Genomic DNA, 25,581 nt, shown 5'->3' with positions numbered 1-25,581 from the left:
AGTCTGATAACATCGGCTGGAAGAAGATTAGTCCTCTCAGCAGTCCAGCATTCTTTGCAAACTTCTCCTACACAAGTTCTTGCTCCATCTTTGCCAGGAGTGATGGGCATGCACTTAAAACATCAGACGGGGATGCGATTACAATGGGGATTACATTTCTGATGGCTTCATGAGTTTCTGCATGACCCAGGGAAAGTTGCTGCAGTTAAAACGGGAGATGCACAACTTTCTTCCCAAGACTTCATCTTATTTGAAAACTAAGCCTGCTTGTGGAAAACTGAGAGATTTTGGACTTATACTATCATGTTATTTTTAGGTATAGCATCTAGCTCTGTAAAGGTCCTTGTACAGGATGCCCATAGCATGGCTTTGTCATACCTACATGGCATAATGGAAATTACAGCCACTCTTCACACACACACACAGAGACACACACTACTGTGCTGCCCTCTATCAAAATCCCCTTTCTGCTGCTGCCTTCTCAGTTTCCACACTAAGCAGAGTCCACACGTACTTTCATACCAGATAACAAATGGAGAACAAAGAAATGGAGAACAGAGGTTTGTCCAAGACTTGGGTGTACCTTGTGTGAGGGAAACAAATACATGCCCAGTCATAGCAACATCCACTCCAACATGAGTGCCAAGTACTATCATGGCACGGGCGCCTTGCTATTTGGTTTGTGATGGTGTGCTCTTGCCACCTCCAAAGGGAATACAGTCAGAGGACACACGTTGAAAAGTGCAAAAAAATTTATTTTTTTTAAAAGTGCCATAACTTTCAATTTAATCCCATGCAAAATATTTTGATGATCTCACTCTAAAGCAGCTGCATAAAAGGAATTATTGCTGAAAGCTAACAAATGAGAAATAATAGCATTCTCACAATGATATTTTAAAAATCAAGAGGGTTTTCATAGTTGATTCTGGGTTTGGGGTCATCCTAGAAAACACCGCTACAGAAGCTGCAGTTGAGGGAATCTAAAAGCAAGGACAAAAGCACAGAGCCTCTCAGCACAGAGCCTGCAAAACCCTGGTTCATTTAGAGCAAAATGACTTAGCCTGGAAAAATATTAAAGCATATTCCACATTAATTGGGTTTCAAGGACGGAAATCAAATTTAAGTCTAAAACACGATCAACAGGGCACAAAGACCAATTAAAAACAGGCATATACCTATTAGAGGACATATAAAGAGGCCCATGAATATGAAACAAAATTAAACTACGTATTACACCAGAGAAAAAGGGAAGAAGGAAGGGGAAAGGGCACACAAGAGCCAAATACCCCTGGGCAGAGAAAGACAAGGAAACAGAGAACTAGTTGTTTTTCAGCTAAAAAGATGACAAGATAAAAAAAAATACAGCTATATTGAAAAAGAAGACGATCGAATGAAATAAAATAAATGTGAAGGAGGGTGAGAAACCACAATAAAGGAAAAGGAGAAATCCTCATTCAAATGCTCTGACTAATCCAACAGAAGAAAAGCTGCAGAGGGAATGAGGACTGCAGAAGATGACCACTGCCTCCATGGCTATAGACACTGCACAGTTAAGCATGACTACCTCTTAGAGGTACATTGAAAGCAAATGCTTTTCCACCCTCAAGCTACAGACAGAAGCAAATCCCTGTAGAGCACAGCAGAGGCAATAATAAGAAAAGAGGTGGCAGGGGGATCGGCATGAGGTGTGCTTCTGGAAGGGAGTGGGCACAATCAGAGCGGCTGCCATGGCAAGGCGATTATCCCAACACCAGTGGATATACTGGGGGGCCTGGGGGCATTGGATCCTAAAGCTCATGTTGACATTGTAGAGCTTTATGCTGGTTCACCACCAGCCGTAGCCGCAGACTGTCCCTCTGAAATGAAATCAGAAGTACAGGAGACATGAATAAAGAGCAATTGGCAAAAATTAGTTCTCTAACTGAATTAACTAGTTCATTGTGAAGGGAGGGATGCTAACAAGATGCAGCAGCTTAGAGATTTCAGAGAAACAATTTGATGCAATTGTTGTATCTATTCCGCTTCCAAGCTGGTGTGAGCTGTCCCTGTTCTTACAGACCATTCCCCACCGCCTACATAATCATAATGGTCATGTCTTGGTCTCATGTTTAGCATGTCATGACCTTACTCAGTTTAGTTTCTTCCACTCCTCCTCTGACACGGTCATATTTCAGAGCCAGTTGTAATTGTAGCTAAAAATTAATATGACTTGTCCTTTTCATATTTGCTGTTACCTTATTTGGACATCATTACCTGAAGGATCTTCAGTTAATCCTCTGGATTGCTGATAAGAAAGGAAAACAGCACAGTGAGTGACAAACGTGTAACATACACCATTAAACAGTATGAAAGATCTTTTAAAACAATATCCTGATTTCATATTTCTATTTTTATATTATCTGACAAGCTTCAAAAAGAAATCAAAACCCATCTAACTTATCTAGCATATTAATCATGCTAAAAAGCCTCTAAAAAATCAAGTCCATTAAAAATCATTTGTGTTAGTGAGCTATATTTTGATAAAGGAAAAAATAACTCTATTTCACTAACTGTATCTCCTATCAACAAAACGGTATGGCCTCAATTTTCCAGAGATCTGCAAGCATATATCCACTGAGATAATTCTTTGCAAGAATGAAAACCAGTAGTACTCCTATTGCACTCTATCTATTAAATACAGCTGTGTTGACGTAGAATCAAACTTGTGACACAATTTGTAGCTGGTGATATATAAAAAATTCAACCTCAGATTTCCTGCAGCAACTCTATTTGACTGCTCAAAACAGAATATCGCTTTCTTATTGGAAAATAAAGTTCTTGAGTGCAATACATTTCCATGTTTTAACATTGAATGCTACTTTGTGGAGAAGTTTTCATGCTTTTTGCCTTGTGGACCACCATGCATTCTGTGTTGCTAGCGAGAATTTTGCAGCTTTAGGAAATTATGGATTCAGAGAAATGCAAGCTGTGACACTGGCTGCCTTGCAATACTTGTTTGACATCACCGTTCTTGGGCCGATGCACCTAAGAGGCTTCTTACTTTGCAACGGCATACATGTCATGCTGAGTATTTTACATCCAATCCTGTTCTGATCTAGCTAGTCTCAAGAAAAGTATTAAAAATGTCTTAACTCGTCAAAAAAATGTTTTTCTTAGCTTAGATTTGGTGATGAATCAGGAAAAGACTTGTAATCGCCTATGAATCATCCCATGTTTTTAGTACTGTTCCAAACTGGAGTGAATTTATAAGTTGATTCAGGAAGAGACAGTATGAACAAAGAGAAGAGCGAGCAAGGATGATCTGAAGTCAGTGACCCCTACTAGCACAAAGGGCTCTAACCATCCATCTGACTGTACAGCAAATAAGAACTTTCCATAGTCATTGCTTTTACTAACAGTATTAGCTATTTTTTTTTGTTTTGTTTTCAATTCTCATGGTTTCATCTGGGATGGAGCTGACTTTCTTGCTAGCAGCTGGTGTAGTGCTATGCTTTGGATTTGGAATGAGAACAGCGTTGGTAGCACACTAATGTTTTTGGTTGTTGCCAAGCAGCCAAGGCCTTTTCTGCTCCTCACCCCACCCCACCACCGAGTAGGCTGGGGGTGCACAAAGATTTGGGAGGGGACACAGCTGGAACAGCTGATCCCAACTGACCAAAGAAATATTCCATGCCATACGATGTCATGCTCAGTACACAAAGCTGGGGGAAGATGAAGAAAGGGGGGGGTGTTCAGAGTGATGGCCTTTGTCTTCCCAACCATTACATGTGATGGAGTCCTGCTTTCCTGGAGATGGCTGAACACCTGCCTGCCCATGGGAAGCCGCGAATGAGTTCCTTGTTTGCTTTGCTTGCGTTTTTGAATTTTACTCTACCTATTAAATTGCCTTTATCTCAACGCATGAGTTTTCCCACTTTTACTCTTCCAATTCTTTCCCCCACCCCAAATGAGGGAAGTAAACCAGCAGCTGTGTGGTGCTTGATTGCTGGCTGGGGTTAAACCGCAACACTAATGTGCAACAACTAGATATTCTCTTCTTGTCAGTATTATTTGGAGAGTGAATAATCTAAACTTTTCTCATTCTGTACAGTATTTTCTCTTATTGTTCTCCCCATTGTATTATCATCTCTACACATTACTTCTAAAACAGAATGACAAAGATTTTAACAATGTTTATAAAGTCCTTGTCACTGTCTTGAAGGTAAGAGCTGTCCCTGCTAGGATATTTAGACTGTAAGACAGGCAAGCATGTAGACCTGGATTTCTAGGGAGCCATACACATGCCTTTAGCAGAGCATGAGCTGTTCAGAAAAGCACATGGCTTCATAAAGGGCAAGGAACTGCCCCAGCCAACGTTGTCTCTGTGTCAGTGGACAGGAGAGCAGAGTCTATTTTGGGAGGCAGGAGGGCAGGGTGGGCCCCATGAAGGTCCATCTAAAGGCTCTGTGCCTTGATAGGCAGGACCTTCCCCGCTTGCTGAAGGAGACAAGGGATAGCTTATAAGCACGACCTTTCATCATTGTCCCCTTCCCTTTCAGAGTGAGAGCAACCATCTCTACCACCTGTACCCCCATGAGAAGTATCCGTCCTTCCCTTGGCACTCATCCTACCTCCAGCGGTGCAAACAAGCTGGAAACTGGCAATGCAGAAGAGGGCTCAGCCTGAAAGAGTGAAGAGTGTGCAATTTCCCCCCCTAACAAAGGGAAAGTACGAGGTTTTTAGGAAGATGTCCTCAGGCAGGGGACAAAGGAATGGCAAGTCTTGAACCATGACACACAGCTTTTAACCATCTCTAATATCACCTACATTTCTGTCTCGCAGAGGCCAAATGACTTTTGATATATTCTTTGATTGGATCAGTTTCAGACAACCACAGCAAGGTTCACGTGTAGTGATGAGTTCAGCATTACGCAGGTCTCCCTCAGAACTGAAAAAATACAATATTGTCACAATTACAAACATGGTGTGTTTGCAGGAGGAATTATTTCTCATTATTTCTCTTCTCTTCTAGAGAAGAACCTAGAGTGGGTTCTTCTCTTTTTTTCTCTTCCATCACTGGCCAAGGGAGGCAAGTAAAGCTTATGACAAGCAAATACTCGCAGTATGTACTATGAGCTTGCCAACTCAGGAAATGGATCTACCTACTTTTTGTGTACTCACAGCACTGTAAAGACAGATACCCTGGTTTATGATATTCCTGGTTTATATCAGGAATCATTTCACCACCAAACCGTAATCACCTGAATATAGGAGCAGGTGACCGCAGAGCATTCAGTCAACACATTGCCCACTACGACACTGTCAGAAAAGGGACCATCAGCCAGGGACACGAGCACAGACATTTGCTCTGTCAGTTTGCAGAGAAATTTCCCACAGGCAGGAAACTTCATGAAACTCAGTTTGCGTGTGTCAAAGGAGGCAGTCTGAGTTGACCATCCACCTGTAATGCCCTACATTTCCAACTGCTAAGTAATATCAGAGCCTACACAGAAGCAATAGCTCTGCTACTGGCTCCTCCTGTCTCCAACGCATGTGAAGAACCCCTGCCCATGACTGCCCACGGGAACTGCACTTACATGAGGTCTGAGAGAGGGGACAAGGAGGAACCTCTGAGACTGTCACATTAAGTTTGCTGGGTATAGTAGAATTTAAGATCACATGGACCTAGATCTCTGTAAAAAATAATTGTATTCAGTACCTTGTAAGACTAAATTCCTTTCCATGCTATGTACCATTACTTCCCCTTTCTATGCTTTGGAAATTTCCATGGTAGATTAGTGAGAGTGCTATTTCCTCATTAATGAAGCACCCAACACCAAGACTTTTTTTGTCTAATTCCTTCAAAATATGAGTGAGTTCCTACCTCATAATAATTGCATTAGCTTCTGCACACACAATTGCATGCTTGTCAAAATCATCATCTTTCTTCTCGTAAAATAAGCTATTCAATGCCCCTTTTTGATATCCACTGTAGCCCAGGGCAACCTAGAAAGAAACAACACAGAAGGAAACAAAAGGTAATGTTGTTTTGGGACCTTTAGTTACTTGCAGCCTAATCCAACTCCTAAAAGCTGTGAACAACTTCAGTGAGAGTCCTCATGTGATGCTGTTTGATAATGTTTAGGCAGATCTCCATTTCAAAATGACCGATTGAATCGTAATCATATAATTGTATGATATGTGAAGTTTCAGAAAACAAACGTGAAATTTTTTTCCCCCAAAGGAATAATTTGTCTTTTTTTCCAGAAATACATTTTCCTATTAATATGAAATACGATGCTTATAAACAATCATCACAGGAAAAGTTGATTAGGAAGAAAAAATTAATTAAAGAGGCTGCTAAACACAAAGTCATCAAAAAGATTTGGAAAATGTTAGCTACATTTTCTTAGCTGTGTCCATTTCGGAAACATATAAAATAAAAATAAGCATAAAATTTCAATATGATAATAGTAACAATGTCATAAGGGACATCAGCTCGCTACTTTAAAGTTTAGCAAACATGGTACTTCATCTCTTCTAACTGCTGACTATATATTAAATAATCTATCATCTTAATATTCTGGGACAGAGTTAAACTTTTTTTTTTTACCACAAAAAGTTGTTTTATATTACTGCAACTCCACTAACTTATTTTTTGAGAGTCCATAAGATGCAAGTTAACTTCCTCATTTACATGCATAAACACAAACCTAGAAAACTTTAAGTGTCTTTCTTATGGCAGAAATGATCTTTTTTAAACATTTCCATGCCTGATAACTTATCACATAGCAATCTTACAAGCATTACTTTCATATGACAACAGATCATGATTAGATATTTTTATAAGAAGAGCACAATTTCTTAGACCTCATAAACCTTTACTTACGATGTCGTCTTCCTTGTAAATCACCGTCCCCACTCCATTATTATTGTCTGAGGATAGAGTGTCACACATCAGAGTTATAAATTCATATAACACTATGATATTACAACAAATATGCTGGTCAAAAGGTTATTACTCATGCCTGCTGGTCCAGACTAGGATGCTTTCTATCATTGCAGCTCAGAAAGAATTTAAAAACTACTTTCTCTGACTGAACGGCAAGTTCTGTTAGTCCTCCCTCAAGGCACAGGCACATGCAATGACATCAACTGCCCAGGATCTCTCCTTCCCTCTTCCCTCAACACCCCAAACAACAAATGAAAATTGTCTTTTGTGGGAAAGGAAAAATTAGAAACTTTCCACTCTCTGGTGACCTAGGGGAGCTGGTGTGTGTGTTTGTGATGCTGACAGGAACTGCCCGAGATATGGCTGGGAGCCATAAGATGACCATGAGGCAGCAAGAAGGCCAATGGTCTCCTGGGGTGCATTAAAAAGAGCACAGCCAGCAGGTCGAGGAAGGTTGTCCTCCCCCTCTACTCTGCCCTCTGGTGAGGCTGCATCTGGAGTACTGTGTCCAGTTCTGGGCTCCCCAGTTCAAGAAGGGCAGGGAACTACTGGAGAAAGTCCAGTGGAGGGCTGCAAAGATGATCAAGGGAATGGAGCACCTCTCTTATGAGGAAAGGCTGAGAGACCTGGGTCTGTTTAGCCTGGAGAAAAGAAGACTGAGCAGGGATCTCATCAATGCTTATAAATATCTAAAGGCTGGGTGTCAAGAAGACGGGGCCAGGCTCTTTTCAGTGGTGCCCAGGGACAGGACAAGGGGTGACAGGCACAAGCTGGAACACAGGAAATTCCACCTAAACATGAGGAAAAACTTCTTTACTTTGAGGGTGTCAGAGCAGTGGAACAGGCTGCCCAGAGAGGTGCTGGAGTCTCCTTCTCTGGAGACATTCAAAACCCACCTGCATGCATTCCTGTCCAGCCTACTCTAGGTGAACCTGCTTTGGCAGGGGGGTTGGACTAGATGATCTCCGAAGGTCCCTTCCAACCCCTACCATTCTGTGACAAGACTCCACTTCGACACCTATGAGCAACTATTACAATGATTAAAATCAGTCAAAACCTGCAATGCTTTCTCTTCCAGAAAACAGCCAAGTGCATTTAGCTAACAGTAGAAGCAGCACTGGGAAACAGTAATAGGGTTCGGGAATAAAGTGGGAAACATCTGCCACACTGCTGAGTGAACCCTATTCTCAACCTGCACAGGTGGGACTGAACAAAAACCAGCCTAATACTTCCAGTGTAACCAACCACAACCAGCCAGACTAACGGACAACATGAGAAAGTAACAGATAATTACGTCCAGTTTTATTTTCTTTTTACCTATCATAGCAGTGCTTCTTCAGTTTTGCAAGTTTTTAACGCAAAAATAGGAAAGCTTGCCAAAAATCAATGTCCAAACTGACCACCTGCCATTTGATACCATGGAGAAACTGGCCCCAACCAGACTCTCTTGCAATCAGCCTAAGGAGTCAGAAATCCCCACCTGGTGAGGAAGACAGGAGAAGCACATTCCTCCTCTTCCTCCAGTTTGGCTAGAAAAGAAAGACCCCAACTAAATACCTCTGAACTATGTTTCTTTGGGTCTTACTTATTCCCGGGCTTGTGCTGGAGGAACTCTTCATTAAGCAAAGAAACCTCCATTTGGTAGTAACGATACACTCTGTTTTTTCTTAGGGTGATTTTTGCCCAATTTGCACTACCAGCCTTCTTCAGATAACCTGAATATGTTTTGTAAGACAATGATGCAACATGAATTAATTTTATAATGCAGGAAATACCACCGTGATACTAAAGTTGGCTAGATACGCAGAGTTTCATGAATTACGTAACAGAATGCAATGTAATCAATTAAAGATTTTTTCAGTACATCTCCAGGAATATGACTAAAAATTATGTAGGATTTTTCTACACTGTGAATTACAGAGCCAAATTTAGTAATATTAACTTACTTACCACTTCTGGATGCTAATAAATCACAAAGCTGTAACGCATGGGTGTATTTAGGATTATTATTTACAGGTGATTTCTCCTCCGAGATTATTATTTTTTCATCTTTGCAACTTGCCAGAATTTTGAAACACTCCTTTGCTGTAGTAAGATTTTCTTTATATTTTTTCAGTTTTTCTTCTTTCAGGTGTTCCAAGTTAAAGCACTTTAAAACATTCCCATCAACATTCCCATCAACATTCCCATCAAATACAGATGCAACTGGGATCAGATCATCATCATCAGATGCTCTTCTATTTGAATTAAGTATTTGCATCTTTCTTTGGTTGTCTATTGTTGGTACATATACCGCTGCAACAATATCGCTTTCTGTAAAGATGGTACTAACATGTTTTGCCAGAACATCCCTTTGCTTGTTTTCCGCCATTTCACTTTCAAAATTTGGCCAGTAATAGACTTGTGAGACTTGTGCTGAATAAAGAAAATATATATGCAAGATTAAAAATAAGTATGAAACATACTTGTGGTCATTTTTTCCATTTATAAACATAAAGTGATATGGAATATACTTAAGCAAGCTGCAGCTTTTCTCCATGTTTGTAAAATAATATTAAAATATTTTTTTATTGACACGTTATCTTCATGGTCAAAAGGGAAACTTTATACACAATTCATGACTTTTTTTTTTCCCGGGTGATTAAACTTTTGTCTCTACTTTTATTTACCAAATGGTAAAAATTTCCGGAACAAGGATATTGTTTTAAAAAGATACAGGAAGTCATTGAAGTTACTGCAGAGGAAAAATATGTATAGCAATTTTATCTAAATCTATATCTAAAAAAAACAGAAAACTCAACATATAGGTAGTGTGTTAACATTTGTGAAGTACTACAGATTAATTTATCTGCAAAAAATCTACCTACTTTGTTATCCTGAATATGGATACCTGAGGTACATTTCTCATCTGATAAATTACTTAAATGGCTGCTTTCTTCTCATTTATTTTATCGGGGTGATTATCTATGTGTTATTTTTTCAGGACTTCCACATTCCTTGGGACTACTACTTTTTTTTTTTTTTCTTCATTTAACAACCATCTCTACAAGCTCTGGCGGCTCGTTTTTCATTTAATGACTTGCACTCTTCGTGATCTATGTGTTAGTAAATACCAACAATTTGTACAATGACATTATGGATCACATCTTAATATTCTCTAATAATCACAGCTATCTACTGTATAAGATATTTAGCTATATCAGCTTCTGACAGTGATCTGAATGATTCATACAGAACCAACTGAGGCAAAACGCAGAGAGCAAAAAGGAAGAAAGTAAAGAGGAAGAGAAATGACTGGCATGACTAGTTTACCAGCCTGTGAGTATGCCACATGTGCAATCTTAGCCTAGGAGATATTTCAGTTCTGATGCTGACCTTGAACTAGCAATTTTGCACAATAATTGCAAGGCATCCGAGACATGTAAACTTCACAGCCTTTCAGCGCATTAGGAAACCTTAACAGCACTTTTGGCACAGCATGAAGTTCCTTCGTTGAGCAGCCCAGGGCAATCATCCTTTTTGGCTTGCTCGCTTCACAGATGACAATTCCGGTTTTGCAATCCTAGATGCATACACAAATAAATGTACACAAATACAAATGAATGTATAACCATTCAGTGAATGAGAGTCCATCCAGATTATGTAAAGTAATAGCAACCAAAGGATCCCCCAGAAAAAGAATGGCATTTGTTGCAAAAGGGTAGGGATCAAGAAGTCTAGAAACTTGCTGATTCCTGTGGATTTTCAGTCAGTTCTGCTGTGTCTATAGCACATAACTCAATTGCTGTATTCTAGATTAAAAGCACAAACACTTTGGCTGGAGTCCTGAAAGGGGTACCTTTGGAAAGTCTGTAAATCTGTAAAATCATGGAAAAAGTAGGGAGATTAATATCTCAATAGCTGGTCTCGCAGACTACCAAAACAGGAGAAAGGAGTGACAAGTGTAGTTTCAAACAAATTACAACACTATTCTGAGGATATTCACAGTAGGAACCACCAAACATCTATGTAGCTTCAAACACGCAAACAGCTTTGATTTATCAAATTAGAATCTAAGCATACAATAGATTAAAATCCTAACTGCAGGACTGTGGTCCACAAGTGACCCTCACTGGGGCAGGGACACTCCCGAGGGACCACAGCCAGCAGACAACTCATGCCAGGACAGGGCCAGTAGGAAGCATGGAAGAGCAGAGGAAAAGTGGGAAAAAGCACAGAGGAGCTGCAGACAAACCATCACACACACAGCCCCAGCCTCCTGCACTGCCCATCACCTCACTGAAGGAATTGGGACCGACTGAGAGTAACCTACAGTGAAAACAAGGGAGGCTGAGACGAGGAAGGTGGGTGGGTAGGTATTTGGCTTAAGTTGAACTGGAAAAAATGGATGGAGGATGTTTAACTCCTTATGTTCTCTTTTTTTTCCCTCTATATACAATGCAGCAAACAGAAGTTTGTATCTAATGGCAATAAATTGAATTAAGTAAAAATTCCCCAAATTAAGATCATTTTACCCATAATAACAATTCTGTAATTTATAAATCAAGATCCTATTGGACACTATGGCTTTTTTAACCTTGATAACAATGAATATGCTTGAGTTGATTTAACTCACGTCGTTCTGTGATTCACTTGGGGAATTTTCCATATGTAGTGCTAAGAAGATGCACAACTCCTCTTTCTTCAGGTAAGGAATAGGAGCACCTAGAAAGAAATGATGGAAAGAAAAGTTACTCAAAAATTATTTAAGAAAATTTCAGTATTAATGACATTATCCTGTGATAGGAGACTTGATTCCCTAACTGGTGTAACTCACAACAGCATAAAGCCAGTGACATGGGGAGAAGACTCAAGCCCAGTACTTCCAAGGATTTGGATATATGCATTTAAGGCTAGAAGAAATTAACAGATAAGGCTTGAAATAAGAAAACTGTCGTGAAGGATGCTGATTAGTCACTTGGGCAAAATGAAAAATTAATGACAAAGAGAGAGAGCAGAAACCATTAACCCGAGAAACTTGCTATATTATTCCTCTGTCTTTTCAACTGTAACCAGTTACAGGGTCTGCCCACTTAAAAACCTCAAAGGCAACATTTCTGTATAATTCTGTCTTCTGCATATTCAGAAGTATTATGGCAGAAGTGGAATCTACAGGGTACAGATAATGTATAACTCCAAAGGAAGGTTGGAATGAGCAGAACTAATTTAGGGGACTCAATTAAACTTATAGTAATTAGATGCAATTTATAAACAGAGTTTGTTGTATTTATTACATGCTGTAAAAAGGGCTTTAAAGAAAAATACTTAGTAACATACTGTGCTTCTAAGTTTAAACACCAAGTAATACCAAAAGAAACCAAACAGAACAGTACCAAAGGACAAGGGAATTAATCTTAACCATACCTGCTGTATGTTGAGTGCTGCACTGTTTCCACTGGAAAAAGAAACAATCAACCAAAATCTCAATAAATTTATTTAAAGCATAAGTGAACATTTATTTAGCATTTTCCACAATCTATCTGTTCAAATCTGCCATTATATCTAACAGCTACTAATCAATCTACCATGAGGATTTCTCGGACCACTGACCAAACATGGGTCTTTAAAGTCATTCTTATCTATTTAAGTTCTAAAGCTCTTGTTCTATAGAGGAAGATAAAAGTCAATTACATAGCCTACTCTCCTCTAAGTATTTATCCAGATCATCAGTAGTCTTGTGTGTCCCAGTTCCCTCTTTTCCCAACTCAGACGGCTTCACCTCCATCAGATACATCTGATGGATCTCGAAAAGCGAAGCAATGCTTTTCTACATCTTCTGCTTCCACTTCTGACATGCCTTCTACTTGCTGAATTATTTTTTATGACATCTGGGAATGACTGGCTCCTAAAACTACTGATGGAGTTCAAAATTACGACTGAAAAGCTCTGATGTGTATATTCAGATAAATACATATTTACATATCATCAAATGGTTCACAAACACTCAATGTATTTTAATGAACTTTCCACCATGAAATGATGAAAACTTACTTCTTAAAAACAACAGGAAAAAAATCCTAAATAAACAAGGCAAACCAGAAGGATGACACATATCAAAACAACATATTCTACACTTTTATTAAATAAATGTTCAAAAATACTTTTTACTAATACAATCCTGACTCTAGTCTTCAATATGCAAACTTACCTCATGATAGTCAAAGTTTTTCTTTAAATCATCTAGATTCTTCTGAAAGAAAAAAAAAGAAACTTAAAAGCAAACAAATAAACCAGGCACTCGCAGAATCACTGAGGTTGGGAGCCACCTCTGGAGGTCTCTACTCCAGCCCCCCTGCTCAGGCAGAGTGAACTAAAGCAGATCTCTTGGGGCTGTGTCCGCTCAGATTTTTAGTGTCTCCAAGGATGGGGCTCCACAACCTCTCTGGGCAATGTGTTCCAGTCTTGTCACCCTCCCTGCAAAAAGGCTTTTTGTTATGTTTTAGTGGAATTTCCTGTATTTCAAATTGTGCCCATTGCCTCTTGTCCCATCACTGGGCACCACTGAGAAGAGTCTAGTAGTGTGTTCTTTACACCCTCCCATCAGGTATTTATACACATGGATAAGATCCCACCTGAGCTTTCTGTTCTCCAAGCTGATCAGTCCCAGCTCTTTCAGCCTCTCCTCATATAAGAAATGCTCCCATCGCTTAATCATCTTCATGGCCTTTAGCAGGACTTGCTCTCATATGTCCTTCTCTCTTTTGTACTGGTGAGACCAGAACTGGACATAATGTTCCAACCATGGCCTCACCAGTGCTGAGCAGAAGGATCACCTCTCTCAAGCTGCTGGCAATGCCCTGCCTAACACAGCCCAGGAAGCAGTTGGCCTTTGCCCCAAGGGCACATTGCTGCATCCTAGTAAACTTACCCACCAGAGCCTCCAGTTCCTTTTCTGCAAAGCTGCTTTCCAGTTGGTCAGCCCCAGCTGGTAATAGGGCATGGGGTTATTCCTGCCCAGGTGCACAGGCTTTACACTTCCCTTTGTTGAACTTCATTAAATTCCTGCTTTGCCATTTCTTCAACTGCCAAGGTCCCTCTGAATCAACCATCTGGTGAACCAACCACTCCTCTCAGTTTTGGATCATCTACATACTTTCTGAGGGGGCACTCTGACTCATCATCCAGGACATTAATGACAACATTAAACAGTTTTGGTCCCACTATGCACCTCAGGGGTATACCACTAGGGACTGGCCTCCAGCTGAACTTTGTGCTGCTGATCACAACTCTATGAGTTTGGCAGTTCCAGTAGTTGTCAATCCACCTCACCGTCCACTTATCTAGTCTATACTTCATCAGTTTGTCTATGAGGATGCTGTGGGAGATAGTGTTGCAAGTCTTGTTAAAGTCAAGATGAAGAACATCCACTGCGCTCTACTCATCAAACTAGCTGGTCATCTCATCATAAAAGGACGTCAAGTTAGTCAGGCATTGTTGAGGAATGGCTATATGAGAACGGGCACGGCGCCATGCAGGATTGTCAGAAGTAAGCTATGCCTGCCTGCATGGGAAATTCCGAGTTACGCTGATAAGGAAGATGCTGAAGGTCGTGCTGACTTTGCTTAACTCAGATAAACAACTTTGAGAAAGTAGAGACTGTGAGAGAACAGGAACAAACCTGGACCCAAGAAACCGCATGTAGGAGGAGTATGAATAATGTAATCTTTAGTGCACAGCCAATAGTTGTAAGACAAACAGGCATATCTAAGTATAAGAGTATAAAAGTCTGATGATGCTCTAATAAAGCTGAAGCTTGCTTTATCACTCATATTGAGTCGACTGCTTGTTTCCCTCGCTCGTCGCAAGGCATGTTTTCCCCTTCATAAATCCATGCTAACTAGTCCTAGTCACCTTCCTGACAGGTCCCATGGTCTTGTGTACATTCAACTCCTTTAAATATTCCATAACCAGATTCTGCTCTACTGGGGGTAAGTCTTCGTTGCTCCACGTCTTCCCACTGGTCTCAGGGACGTGGGATTCCTGAGAGCAAATCTTGGCAGTAAAAACCAAGGCAAAGACGACTTTGAACACCTTGGCCATGTTTGTCTTTATAGGAGTTGAATTTAATCTAGAACATGGACATTAACCAGATACTTGAGCCTGAACCAAGACTGAGCCCTTTTCCTTCAGAAAGATTTTTCCAAAGCCATACATAAATCATTTGATTTAAATGACACCCATGTAAATCCCATTAAGTAATTAAGGGACTTCCCTGAAAGGAATAATACTCCTTTTCAAACTCTGAAAATACCCGTTCTTTCCACTAAAGGGAGGGCTACATCTTATGATGGAGCCAAAAATACCTTGTTTGACACAGACGTGTAAACAGTGAAGCCAAACTCATCAGACACTTCAAATATGAGAATGTGAGACTTAGAAAGAAGACTGTTGCATGTACCCTCAGGGATTAAAAGTAAAGTGTGTGCAATGCAGGACAGAGATACTCCCTTATATTGGAGGTTGTAATGAAGCATGCCACAGCTCCCCTCAGCATCTATGCCCAGGTTTCCTCCATATAGCAATCAAGACACATATCCAGGTCTTACTATCATGAAAGTTCAGGCACAGTCAAAATAAGCATTCAGATGCAAAATCAGGGAGCACCCCAGAGCTCTGCCATATAGATATCGCTAAATAGGAGGCTGGACTTTCCCCGTGCCAGATGTAACTTGTTCCTTTCCTGACAGTAGAAGTATCTGAATGTAAAGATTTCCAAGGCAGGAAGCAAGCCGTAAAATTCCAGTTGTATACAAGTAAAAAGAATGGAGCATCTTGTAGGTGATTATTTGCTACAGTTCCTCTCCTATATAGAAGGGTAAGAATGGAAGTGTTTGTCTGTAAGTTAACTATAAACAAACTGGACTCCCTGCCCCCAGACATATAATTACATTATGACAATAAATAAATAATACTTAAGCATATAAGCATATACATAAGCATACTTCTTCACTTTGTTTGGACGATTCTTTTACACAATGAATTGTCTTGATTTTCACTTCCTTCAAAAGGTTCTGACAGTCATGACAGGGAGGTTTAGTGCAGTAAAGAACATCGCTCTCTTCTATTTTTGACTTTGATCTGAAAAACATATGTATTTGCACAATTAATTCATTTTCTCCAAAGCTAAAACTACACATAATGTTTCCATTTCTTTCTAATTAGATTACGCTCTATCTCCTCCTCCTCGAAGGAGGAGATTGATGCATGACGATTGGTGAATCATCTATTTGATGTTGATTTTCCCTTCAAATACCTGATCATTTTGCTTCCTTTACTTCTGTGCTACCTTTATGGGCCATATGGTTTTACAGACTAACAATTCTCCAGCTATTCACAGCTAGAGTCTTAAGGGATCTGGCTGACTTGACACTATTCTTGCTAGCCTAAGGATCACCAAAAAAGACTGCCAAGCTGCTGCAGACTGTGTCTTTCAAAAACTGTTTAGAGCTTCATCACAACAAGACTGGGTGATTATTTTGGCAGAGTAGGAATACAAGGTGGTACCACACCTTTCTGGGGGTGAAGGAGAGGAAACGCACACATTAACATGTTGATTGTAAGCTCAGAGTTGTAAAACATTAAGTCTTTGAAAGTGGATTAACAGGTGAAGAACAGATGGAAAGGTCAAAGAGAAAATCCATGGTTAGTCACTGACTTATTCACACTGCACACTATTCATATCTATTGTCATAAAGAATGTCTGAGAAGTCACTCCATTAGTAGATTTGTAACAATAACCTGTATAGGAGAACGTTTGTTTCAGCATGAAGAACAACTCCCCTTTTCGCAAGTCCATTCCTTCGGTTTCTTCTCCCAATAGAGGGCAAGTTTGCATATAATATGCCAATAGGGTATCCATTATAACCTGCCCCAAACTGCCAAAAAAATAAATGAAATATAATAATCAAAATCTAAGACTCTTCCAAATATCAGCGACATTTTAACCATATTCTAATACAGCTTCAAAATCTAAATATACGCTGTTTACCTATTTCTAGATACGTACAACTTCTGAGTTTTTATAGCTATTCATATCAGATTTTTAATCAGCTTTAACAGTTTGCCATGAATATCTTACCATACCATCACATTATCGCTTTAACACAGTCAAGAGCTAGTTTTGCTTTTGTATCCAGTGGTCACTGTTCTCCATCAATTTTATCACCATCACCTTGTCTCTCTACTTTTGCAAGAAACTTAGGATCCTCCTTTGTAGTGGGCTGCAGGGATATTTTTTTTAAAGTTAAATGATAAAATAGTACCATTGCTATTGGCATATTTATTATGAGAGTATGTGTTCATGAGGGAAATTAATTTCCCTTAACTTGTTTACATGTCTATACCTGTTCACCCTAGACTCCCTTGACATTCAAGGGAGAAAACCAGGTCTACCTGGCCTATTCCAGATTCTGGACTGGGATGAACGACACTCTAGATTTCCACTGACTATAAAGGGGAGCTAGGGCCAATAGCTCAGGTGTAGTCATCTATACTGCAAATGTCTACATTAGGTCAAATAAACCCTTTGGAGCACTGAATAGAAATTTTACAAGTGTTGGCTAATTCAATCTACTTACAAAATATCCATCCTGACTGTAGAGTGTACACCCCACACCTCGGTCTGGATCATCTTTTAGAAGAGAGAAAGATTTTCATGTCACTTAAACCCATACTTTTTTATACTTAAAAACATATTTTACAGATTAACATGTAGTGCTTTAATGACACAGGAATGGGAGGCATAAGTGACTGTTTTTATGTTGAAAGAATCCCCCCATGCATATACATTATCCAATTCTAGACAGATACCCATACACAGTAACACAATGAGGGCATAACCACTATCAAGTACAACAAATGTCAGATTTCAGAAGAACATAACTTAAAAACCTGATCCAAGGCACACTTAGTACCTTTGATTAGTAATTGCAGAGTATTAACTTGATACAAAATCCCAGTAACAGTCTACCTAGACTTTAGCAAAGCCTCCTACACCGTTTCCCACAGCATTCTCCTGGAGAAACTGGCTGCTCATGGCCTGGATGGACGTACCCTTTGCTTGGTGAAAAACTGTCTGGATGGCTGGGCCCAAAGAGTAGTGGTGAATGGAGTTAAATCCAGCTGGCGGCCGGTCATAAGTGGTGTTCCCCAGGGCTCAGTACTGGGGACGGTTCTCTTTAACGTCTTTATCAACAATCTGGATGAGGGGATTGAGTGCACCCTCAGTAAGTTTGCAAATGACACCAAGTTGGGCAGGAGTGTTGACCTGCTTGAGGGTAGGATGGCTCTTACAGAGGGATCTGGACAGGCGGGATTGATGGGCTGAGGCCAATGGTATGAGGTTGAACGAGGCCAAGTGCCATTTCCTGCACTTGGGTCAGGACAACCCCATGCAGGGCTACAGGCTTGGGGAAGAGCGGCTGGAAACCTGCCCGGTGGGGCTGTTGGTCAACAGCCGGCTGAATATTAGCCAGCAGCATGCCTAGGTGCCCAAGAAGGCCAATAGCATCCTGGCTTGTAGTGGCCAGAAGAACTAGGGAAGTGACCATCCTCCTGTACTCGGCACTGGTGAGGCCACACCTCGAATACGGTGTCCAGTTTTGGGCCCCTCACTGCAAGAAAGACATTGAGGTGCTGGAGCGTGTCCAGAGAAGGGCAACAAAGCTGGTGAAGGGTCTGGAGCACAAGTCTTATGAGGAGTGGCCGCAGGAACTGGGGTTGTTCAGCTCAGAGAAAAGGAGTCTGAGGGGAGACCTTATCGCTCTCTACAACTACCTGAAAGGAGGTTGTAGAGAGGTGGGGGTCGGTCTCTTCTCTCAAGGAAGAAGTGAGAGGACAAGAGGAAATGGCCTCAAGTTACGCCTGGGGAAGTTTAGTTTGGATATTAGGAAAAATTTCTTCACCAAAAGGGTTGTCAAGCATTGGAACAGGCTGCCCAGGGAAGTGTCTGCGTCACCATCTCTGGAGGTATTTAAAAGACATGTAGACGTGGTGCTGAGGGACATGGTTTAGTGGTGGACTTGGCAGTGTTATGTTAACAGTTGGGCTCAATGATCTTAAAGGTCTTTTCCAACCTAAATGATTCTATGATTCTAACATTTCTACCATTGATGGAATTCATTACAAGTTCAACTAGGTACATTAACATTATACTAAGTATATTTAAATGTATATATGTATTTATAATATTGTTTTCCCCCTCCAAAATGGATTAAGTGATAAAATGCTATTTTCTATGTTTCTGTAATATGTTTCCTCCTTCCTTGCAACATTATAAAAAATAACATTAAACATTAGCGTAACAAATACATTAATGAAAAATATTTTAGTAGTTGTTAGGAAAGTGTCCCAATTTCTCTGATACCCACATACGTTGTGAAATATTTACTCTTTGCACTAGCTCAATGAATCAACAGCAATTAGAAAAAATAAATAAACAGTAATCCACTCCTTATATTTAGCCACTATTCTTTATATACTCTCATCATAACTTACCAGATCTTGCTGCTAAAAAATAACAAAGCTGCAACGCATGTTGATGAACAGTTTCCTCCCGTTCTTTTTTCTCAAGTTGGAAACACTCCAGTAAAAACTTATAGCAATGAAAAGCATTTTCCATCCGTTTGACACACAGATCTTTGCAGCTATCTATGTTAAACAACGAACAATATTTTTTGAAGTCTTCAGTTTGATCATCGAACAACTCAAAACTGCTGTTCAGCTGTCCTTGGCATCGTATTTTTTTTGCAATCTTTTTCACGGTTTCAAAGCTTGTCATGGGTAAGAGCACACTGCTACTTATATGACTTCTAAGCAACAGACGGTCAGCTTGTTCAATATCTTCCTTAACCACTGAATCATCCCCCGTTTTTTCAGGAGCCATTGGCCAGTAATAGATTGAAGAAACTGAACCTAGAGACAAACACTGAAAGTCACTTAAAGTGTCATGCAGTTGGGTGGGACATTCAATTCACGTGGTTTTTGTTTGAAACAGTGGGCCAATTTTCTATTACATTGCAATTCTGTGTACACACTAGTGTCCAAAGCCTATATAGTTACCCACAGTTACACTATATAGTTACCTATATAGTTACCCCATTGCAATGGGATCTGAATTGAATATAGAACTACATTGAATATTGAATATAGAACTACAGCAACAACTGGTACTTCACTTTCATAAATGACCTCCCACAGTTTGCCAATCCTTTCCTAAGCAAGCAGTCACACTTATTTCTAAGAGACTACCTGCACAAAAAGGGATTACTTGACTAAGGAGGGATTTATTGGACCGAGCCACGTAACACATTTTTCTAGACACGGGGTAATTTATGCAGTTATTCAGGTAGAACTGCAGTTAACACAGATTGATTAAAAACGTATTATATACCTTGAATGAGGCTGATTAAAACTGTATTATATACCTTGAATGAGGAATGTGGTACAAGTTGTGCATGGTTTCCTGGACAAATACACAGTGCAGTCACGCAAAGAAGTGGGAAGACACCGAATGATTTGTTGTACAGCATGCAACCCAGGTTTGGAGAAACTCATAGCTACTATTTTGTGTACTTTGCCTGATTCACATATTACAATCCCAGTCTTATTGAACTGAAGAGGAAAAAAAAGCAAGCTTATTTTTCACAGCAGATTTGACTTTACAAGCATGCACACTTTATACAAATTAAACATACACTATAGGTTTTGCCACACTGTATTAACTACTCTTTAGTCCTACAATCTTTAGATCACAAATTCTCTTTATGAAAAGTTAATGTAAATTTAGTATTAATTAATGTTTTTTCTGTGCATTAGTTCTCAACAAATCCAGTTTTGCGCCAATTAAGAGACACATGAAACCAAAATTGGAATCAATCAGAAAGATTAAACTATAGATTTCTAAAACACTCTCAGAAATATTTGTTTCTTTAAGCCAAATTTTTCCACGAATATATATATATACTGTATATACACACGCATATGTATATACACACGCATATGTATATACAGCTGAGTTCTTTTTAAATACTATATTAGCTGCGTTAGGGGGAAAAAAAAAAAAGAAGACAATGGTATTAAAGTTAATAATGAGTGTCCAGGTTCTTTAAATCATCTGTACACTCACACAATGCCAGGTATTCTACATTCACGTAATGACAGGTACTCTAATGCCCACTGTGGCTACAACAGCGCAAAAAGTAAATTATACTGTCGCTGGATACAGCTCCCCTACAAGGCCAGTAGATGAACTACACGGTAACAAATCAGAATCACAGAGTAACTAGATTTTAAATGGAAATCTGGAGGTCAACTAATGCACCTCCCTGCCCAAAGCAGGGCCAACTTCAAAATTAGATCAGATAATTCAGTTCTTACTTAGATAACTGTTTTTGTCTTCTCTGTCACAGAAGCTGTTGGAATAATCTGTTCTAGGTGATCATCTACAGATTCAATTGTTCCGAAGTTTAGTAATTCCTACAGGGAATGTCTCACTGAACGCAGGTGCACTCTGCCTGCCACTCCTTTAAACAACCATCATCTGATGCTGTTGATAATGGTAGACAAAATATTGGAAATAGCAGCTAGAAAAGTAATAGATTCAGGATAAACCTGCAGCTCTGGAAACATGCCGTAGACAATTTTCATTACAGCAACGAATGAGAAAACAGATGTTTTACATTTGACCCTAACACAGAAGAAATGGCCATAAGTTTGAAAATGGAAACTAATTCTAATAAAAATTGTGATGATGTGATACATAGGAAAGGACGTTATAAGAACAGAATGATTATAACGATTTCAGAAAGACATAGATCAGCAAATTTAAGGAACTGTTAGGAATTGTCTTGGAAAAATAATCCAAGGACCATAAGAGTCTGACTTAGTAGAAGAGAAACATGAGTGAAATATCCTAATGTTAAGGAAAAGCCAGTAACTCTTTGGTTGTATCAACAGACCTTTATTAGTCTGAAAATCAAAACCAGAATCAGAAAAAATGAAACGAAGTAAAAGAAATGTGAAGAATGCGCACAAAGGAATAGTATAGGACGTACAGATACAACTAGAAAGACTAAATTACTTGAAAAATACAGACGCTTCTCACTAGCAAGGGATATAAAAGGCAAAAATAAAAGGGTATATATAAAATCATAGGAAGAAAATTGAAGGAGGCATGGTTATATTACACAACAGGAAAGGAGAGAAAACAAGAATACAGAAAAAGCTGCACAAAACAAGATGAAACCAAAACCAAGCAAAGAAAGATCCTGCTTTAGAAACAGAAACTGAACAAGCAAATATAATATACAAACATCTGCTAGCCACAAGAGTCAGGAGATTATTGCAAACTACAATTCAACAGACCAACAACACAACGTTACTATCAGCCTCCACATATAACAGATGTTTACAGGAATTGCACAGCTGTAGTTACTCAATCTGAAAGAGTGTCACATCAGGTTTTCATCCTACTCTAAGAAAAATGCAAGCACACTGGAGAATCTAGGGAAGGAACTTTGGAGGTTTAAAAAAAAAAAACAAAAAAATCTAGAAGAAAGACTGAAGCTTGGCTTCTGTAAGAAGCTGTGCAGTCCCAGCAGTGGACAGAAAATGTTGGACACTGAGAGCGCTATGGCTTCGGGAGGAAAGGAAGGGCTCAGGAGTCTGGCATCAGGGCAAAACGTTCGCAGCCATCATAAAAGAGGAAAACTCCTCCGCAAAATTTCTAATTTATATTGAACGTGACATTCATGGTATGAAATAATCCTGTTGGCCAGCTTGGGTCAAGTGCCCAGGTTTCACTCCTCCTTGTCCCTGCACCTTGTGAGCTCGAAAACACTGAGACCTTGAAACCTGCATACCACAGCTAGCTATAAAGGAAATATTTTCACAAATTCAGATGCTAGAGTCTTCAAAAAAAAGGCAGTTTTCCCTAGCATTAGAAGAGACCTTACCCAAAAGTAAAATTACTGAAAGAGAAATTAAGCCTGTGTTGCTCAAACCAGGACAGAGGCCACAACTGTCTTACAAAATGATCCACTATTGTAAATCACAGGTAAAAACAAAACAACCTTCACAATATCCCTACACGTAGACAAGTGAACATCATTTTATCTCCAACATTCAAGTAGGGAAAGCAAACACAAGACAGCGCAACTTTTCCAGGACAATCTCCTCCCCTTCCATTACAGGGTTCATTAAGAAATAGGGCATGTTGGCATGCCTCAGCGATATGACATAGTGATGGGAAATTAAAAAATTGGCATTAAACCATACTTAGAAATCCAGTATCTTTATGTGACTTTATCAGATGACAGTGAAAAATTTAACAGCATCAATTATTACCAGTAACTTTTAGAACACAAGACTAGAATGGACTCAGCATGACTAACTCATCAGATTCACTACCCCACAAATGCACGCAATCGTACAATAGAGGTTTATAAATGTTTTGTTTGATGGATATCATTAGATATTTTAACGGATAATTCTCAGTAACATAAGCCGCAAAACATTTCCTAGCAACGATAACTTGTTGTATACCTGGTCAGATGGGGCATGACACTCTGGAGACTCCTCCAAATGACGAGCTAGAAACATATACAAATCTTTCTTCTCCAAGCGTATGCATGGATGACTTTCTGAACAGGTCCAAATAAAGAGGTCATAATTAGTAGACAATTTCAAATAGGTTCATGCTACAGAAAAGACACTGTTGATTGCTGTACTTTTGGTAATATGGGTAATGAAGGCAGAGTATTTGGGTAAATATAGAAATATATATTATTTTTTTTTAATATACTGCACATACAGATTAACTGTCAGAAAACCCAAGTGAGACAGAGAGAAGTTTGTGCTAGTGTTGCCTAAGGAGCACACCATTTATTACTAAGCAACACTGAGCTGGTTAACAGCCATAAAGCAATATCATCATGCAAATAACAAATCTAACAAACCCTACAGAAACTAATACTCAAAGAAAAGCTCTGGGCTGTGGTTAAACTCCTGCTGCTCATTCTATTTACAAAGAAGTAGGCAAATTTCAGTTGTAAAGTCTTGCTTTTGTATTATTTCCTGAAGCTAAAGAGATGTGCCTGTTTCAGTTGACTGTACTGAGATAATTAATCAGAGCAAAGAGATATAAACCATCCTCCATGTCCTCAGCTCCAGAAGGTCTCCTCTTCCAATGAAAAGTCTTCCTTCAACTCACTTTTGAAGCAAAGCACTGTAGTAAAAACAATATACATGTACATGTGTATATATATATATGAACATGTAACTTGCTGATGTTTATTCATGTTTTAAAAATAATAAATATCCCTCTTCCCACATAAATGCAAACAAAACGTAAAGGAAAATCTGGTATCTTGTATTGTCGATCCCCTTTCTTTTTGCCAGCACAATAAATTTTCAGAAAAACAAAAACAATTTGTACCATCCCTGTTAAGTATGCAACTACCAGTTCAATGACAAAGTACTTCACGGTACCTTTTCTTTTAAAACACCATTAGCACAAGCATTAATTATTTCCCATTGACAGATACCTCATCATTTTAGGATTAGCTCACTGATGCTTAATGGACTTTTTTTTTCCTTATTTCATTATTTTCCACCAAAACCTGATTTTCTTCCATCATGCTTATCCCCAATGTGATAGAAAGATTCTGTACTTCACTTACCTGCAGGTCGATTATCAAGAAGCCCTCAATGATAATAGCTTTCAAGTGGCAAGACTAATGCTTTTATATTTTCCTTCTGTCCTGTGAGTCACAGTCGTGTACACTCTGTTTCACCTTTGACATTATCTTGGATCCACCCTGTCAATATTTGTATGCCATAAGGAGATTGGTTTGATGAATTAGAGAAGTTGACAACCACCCATTGACCTATAACCGCTACAGACATGTAAAAAATGCCCTCCGCCCAACTTAAAGTGATTAATTAAAAGATAGATTTGTACTGGTATCATTATTTAGCAATGTCCAAATCTCTAATAAAACATCTACTCCAGGCTGGGTGAACTCGTGAGAAACTGGACAGTCTAAATACCTCCGATGTTATGATGTATATTCCCCTCTGGAATATAGTCTGTCCACAGTTACCTAGGTAATCAATATACAAAGCAGGACTACACAAGATTGGAAGGGCTTGTTACAAAACTGATGTCATTTCTCTTTATTATTTTCTCTACTCAGTGTTTTCAGATGTCTTTTACTTGCCTATGAACTTCCTCGTTCCTCTCAGCTGTATAGTTAGTTGAAGTCAGTCACTTCTGCTGTCATGGCAGCATGGAGTGAAAGGCCTGCACCAGTCACCTGATGCTTCAAGGAACTGGCAGTCCAAGAAAAACAACGTTTGTGGTGCTGTTTTTCTAGCATTTTCAAGAACTGTTCACTCTTTTTGACTGACTTCCTGCTTTGGTTTAACAAAACAAGAAGTCTACTGCAATTTAGTAAGAAGAACCACCCACTGTAGGAGAAGATCAGGTTCAGGACCATCTGAGGAACCTGAAAGTGCATAAGTTCATGGGACCAGATGAAATCCATCCACGGGTCCTGAGGGAGCTGGCAGATGAAGTTGTCAAGCCACTTTCCATTATATTTGAAAAGTCG

The 25,581-nt window shown here is 39.4% G+C and overlaps 1 protein-coding gene across 1 annotated transcript; it reads right to left on the bottom strand.

Annotated features, from left to right (window-relative positions):
* Window positions 1-779: 779 nt before the first annotated feature.
* LOC134510924 (cytidine and dCMP deaminase domain-containing protein 1-like) lies at window positions 780-25,001 on the bottom strand. The gene is made up of 18 exons (XM_063324166.1): window positions 24,649-25,001; window positions 24,116-24,194; window positions 23,513-23,610; window positions 20,395-20,581; window positions 19,466-19,882; window positions 17,548-17,600; window positions 16,709-16,845; window positions 15,903-16,048; window positions 13,119-13,150; window positions 12,335-12,365; window positions 11,547-11,635; window positions 10,307-10,493; window positions 8,882-9,346; window positions 6,869-6,915; window positions 5,864-5,985; window positions 4,807-4,927; window positions 2,254-2,284; window positions 780-1,856 (listed from the first exon to the last, which is right to left on the bottom strand). The coding sequence occupies exons 2-18, from the start codon at window positions 24,123-24,125 to the stop codon at window positions 1,816-1,818; spliced, it is 2,214 nt and encodes a 737-aa protein (XP_063180236.1). The 5' UTR covers window positions 24,126-24,194; window positions 24,649-25,001; the 3' UTR covers window positions 780-1,815.
* Between the last annotated feature and the right edge of the window lie 580 nt (window positions 25,002-25,581).

The sequence above is a fragment of the Chroicocephalus ridibundus genome, chromosome 1 (genome assembly GCF_963924245.1).
Source record: "Chroicocephalus ridibundus chromosome 1, bChrRid1.1, whole genome shotgun sequence".
NCBI classification, from domain to species: Eukaryota; Metazoa; Chordata; class Aves; order Charadriiformes; family Laridae; genus Chroicocephalus; species Chroicocephalus ridibundus.
This window is presented reverse-complemented; position numbering and strand designations above follow the sequence as displayed.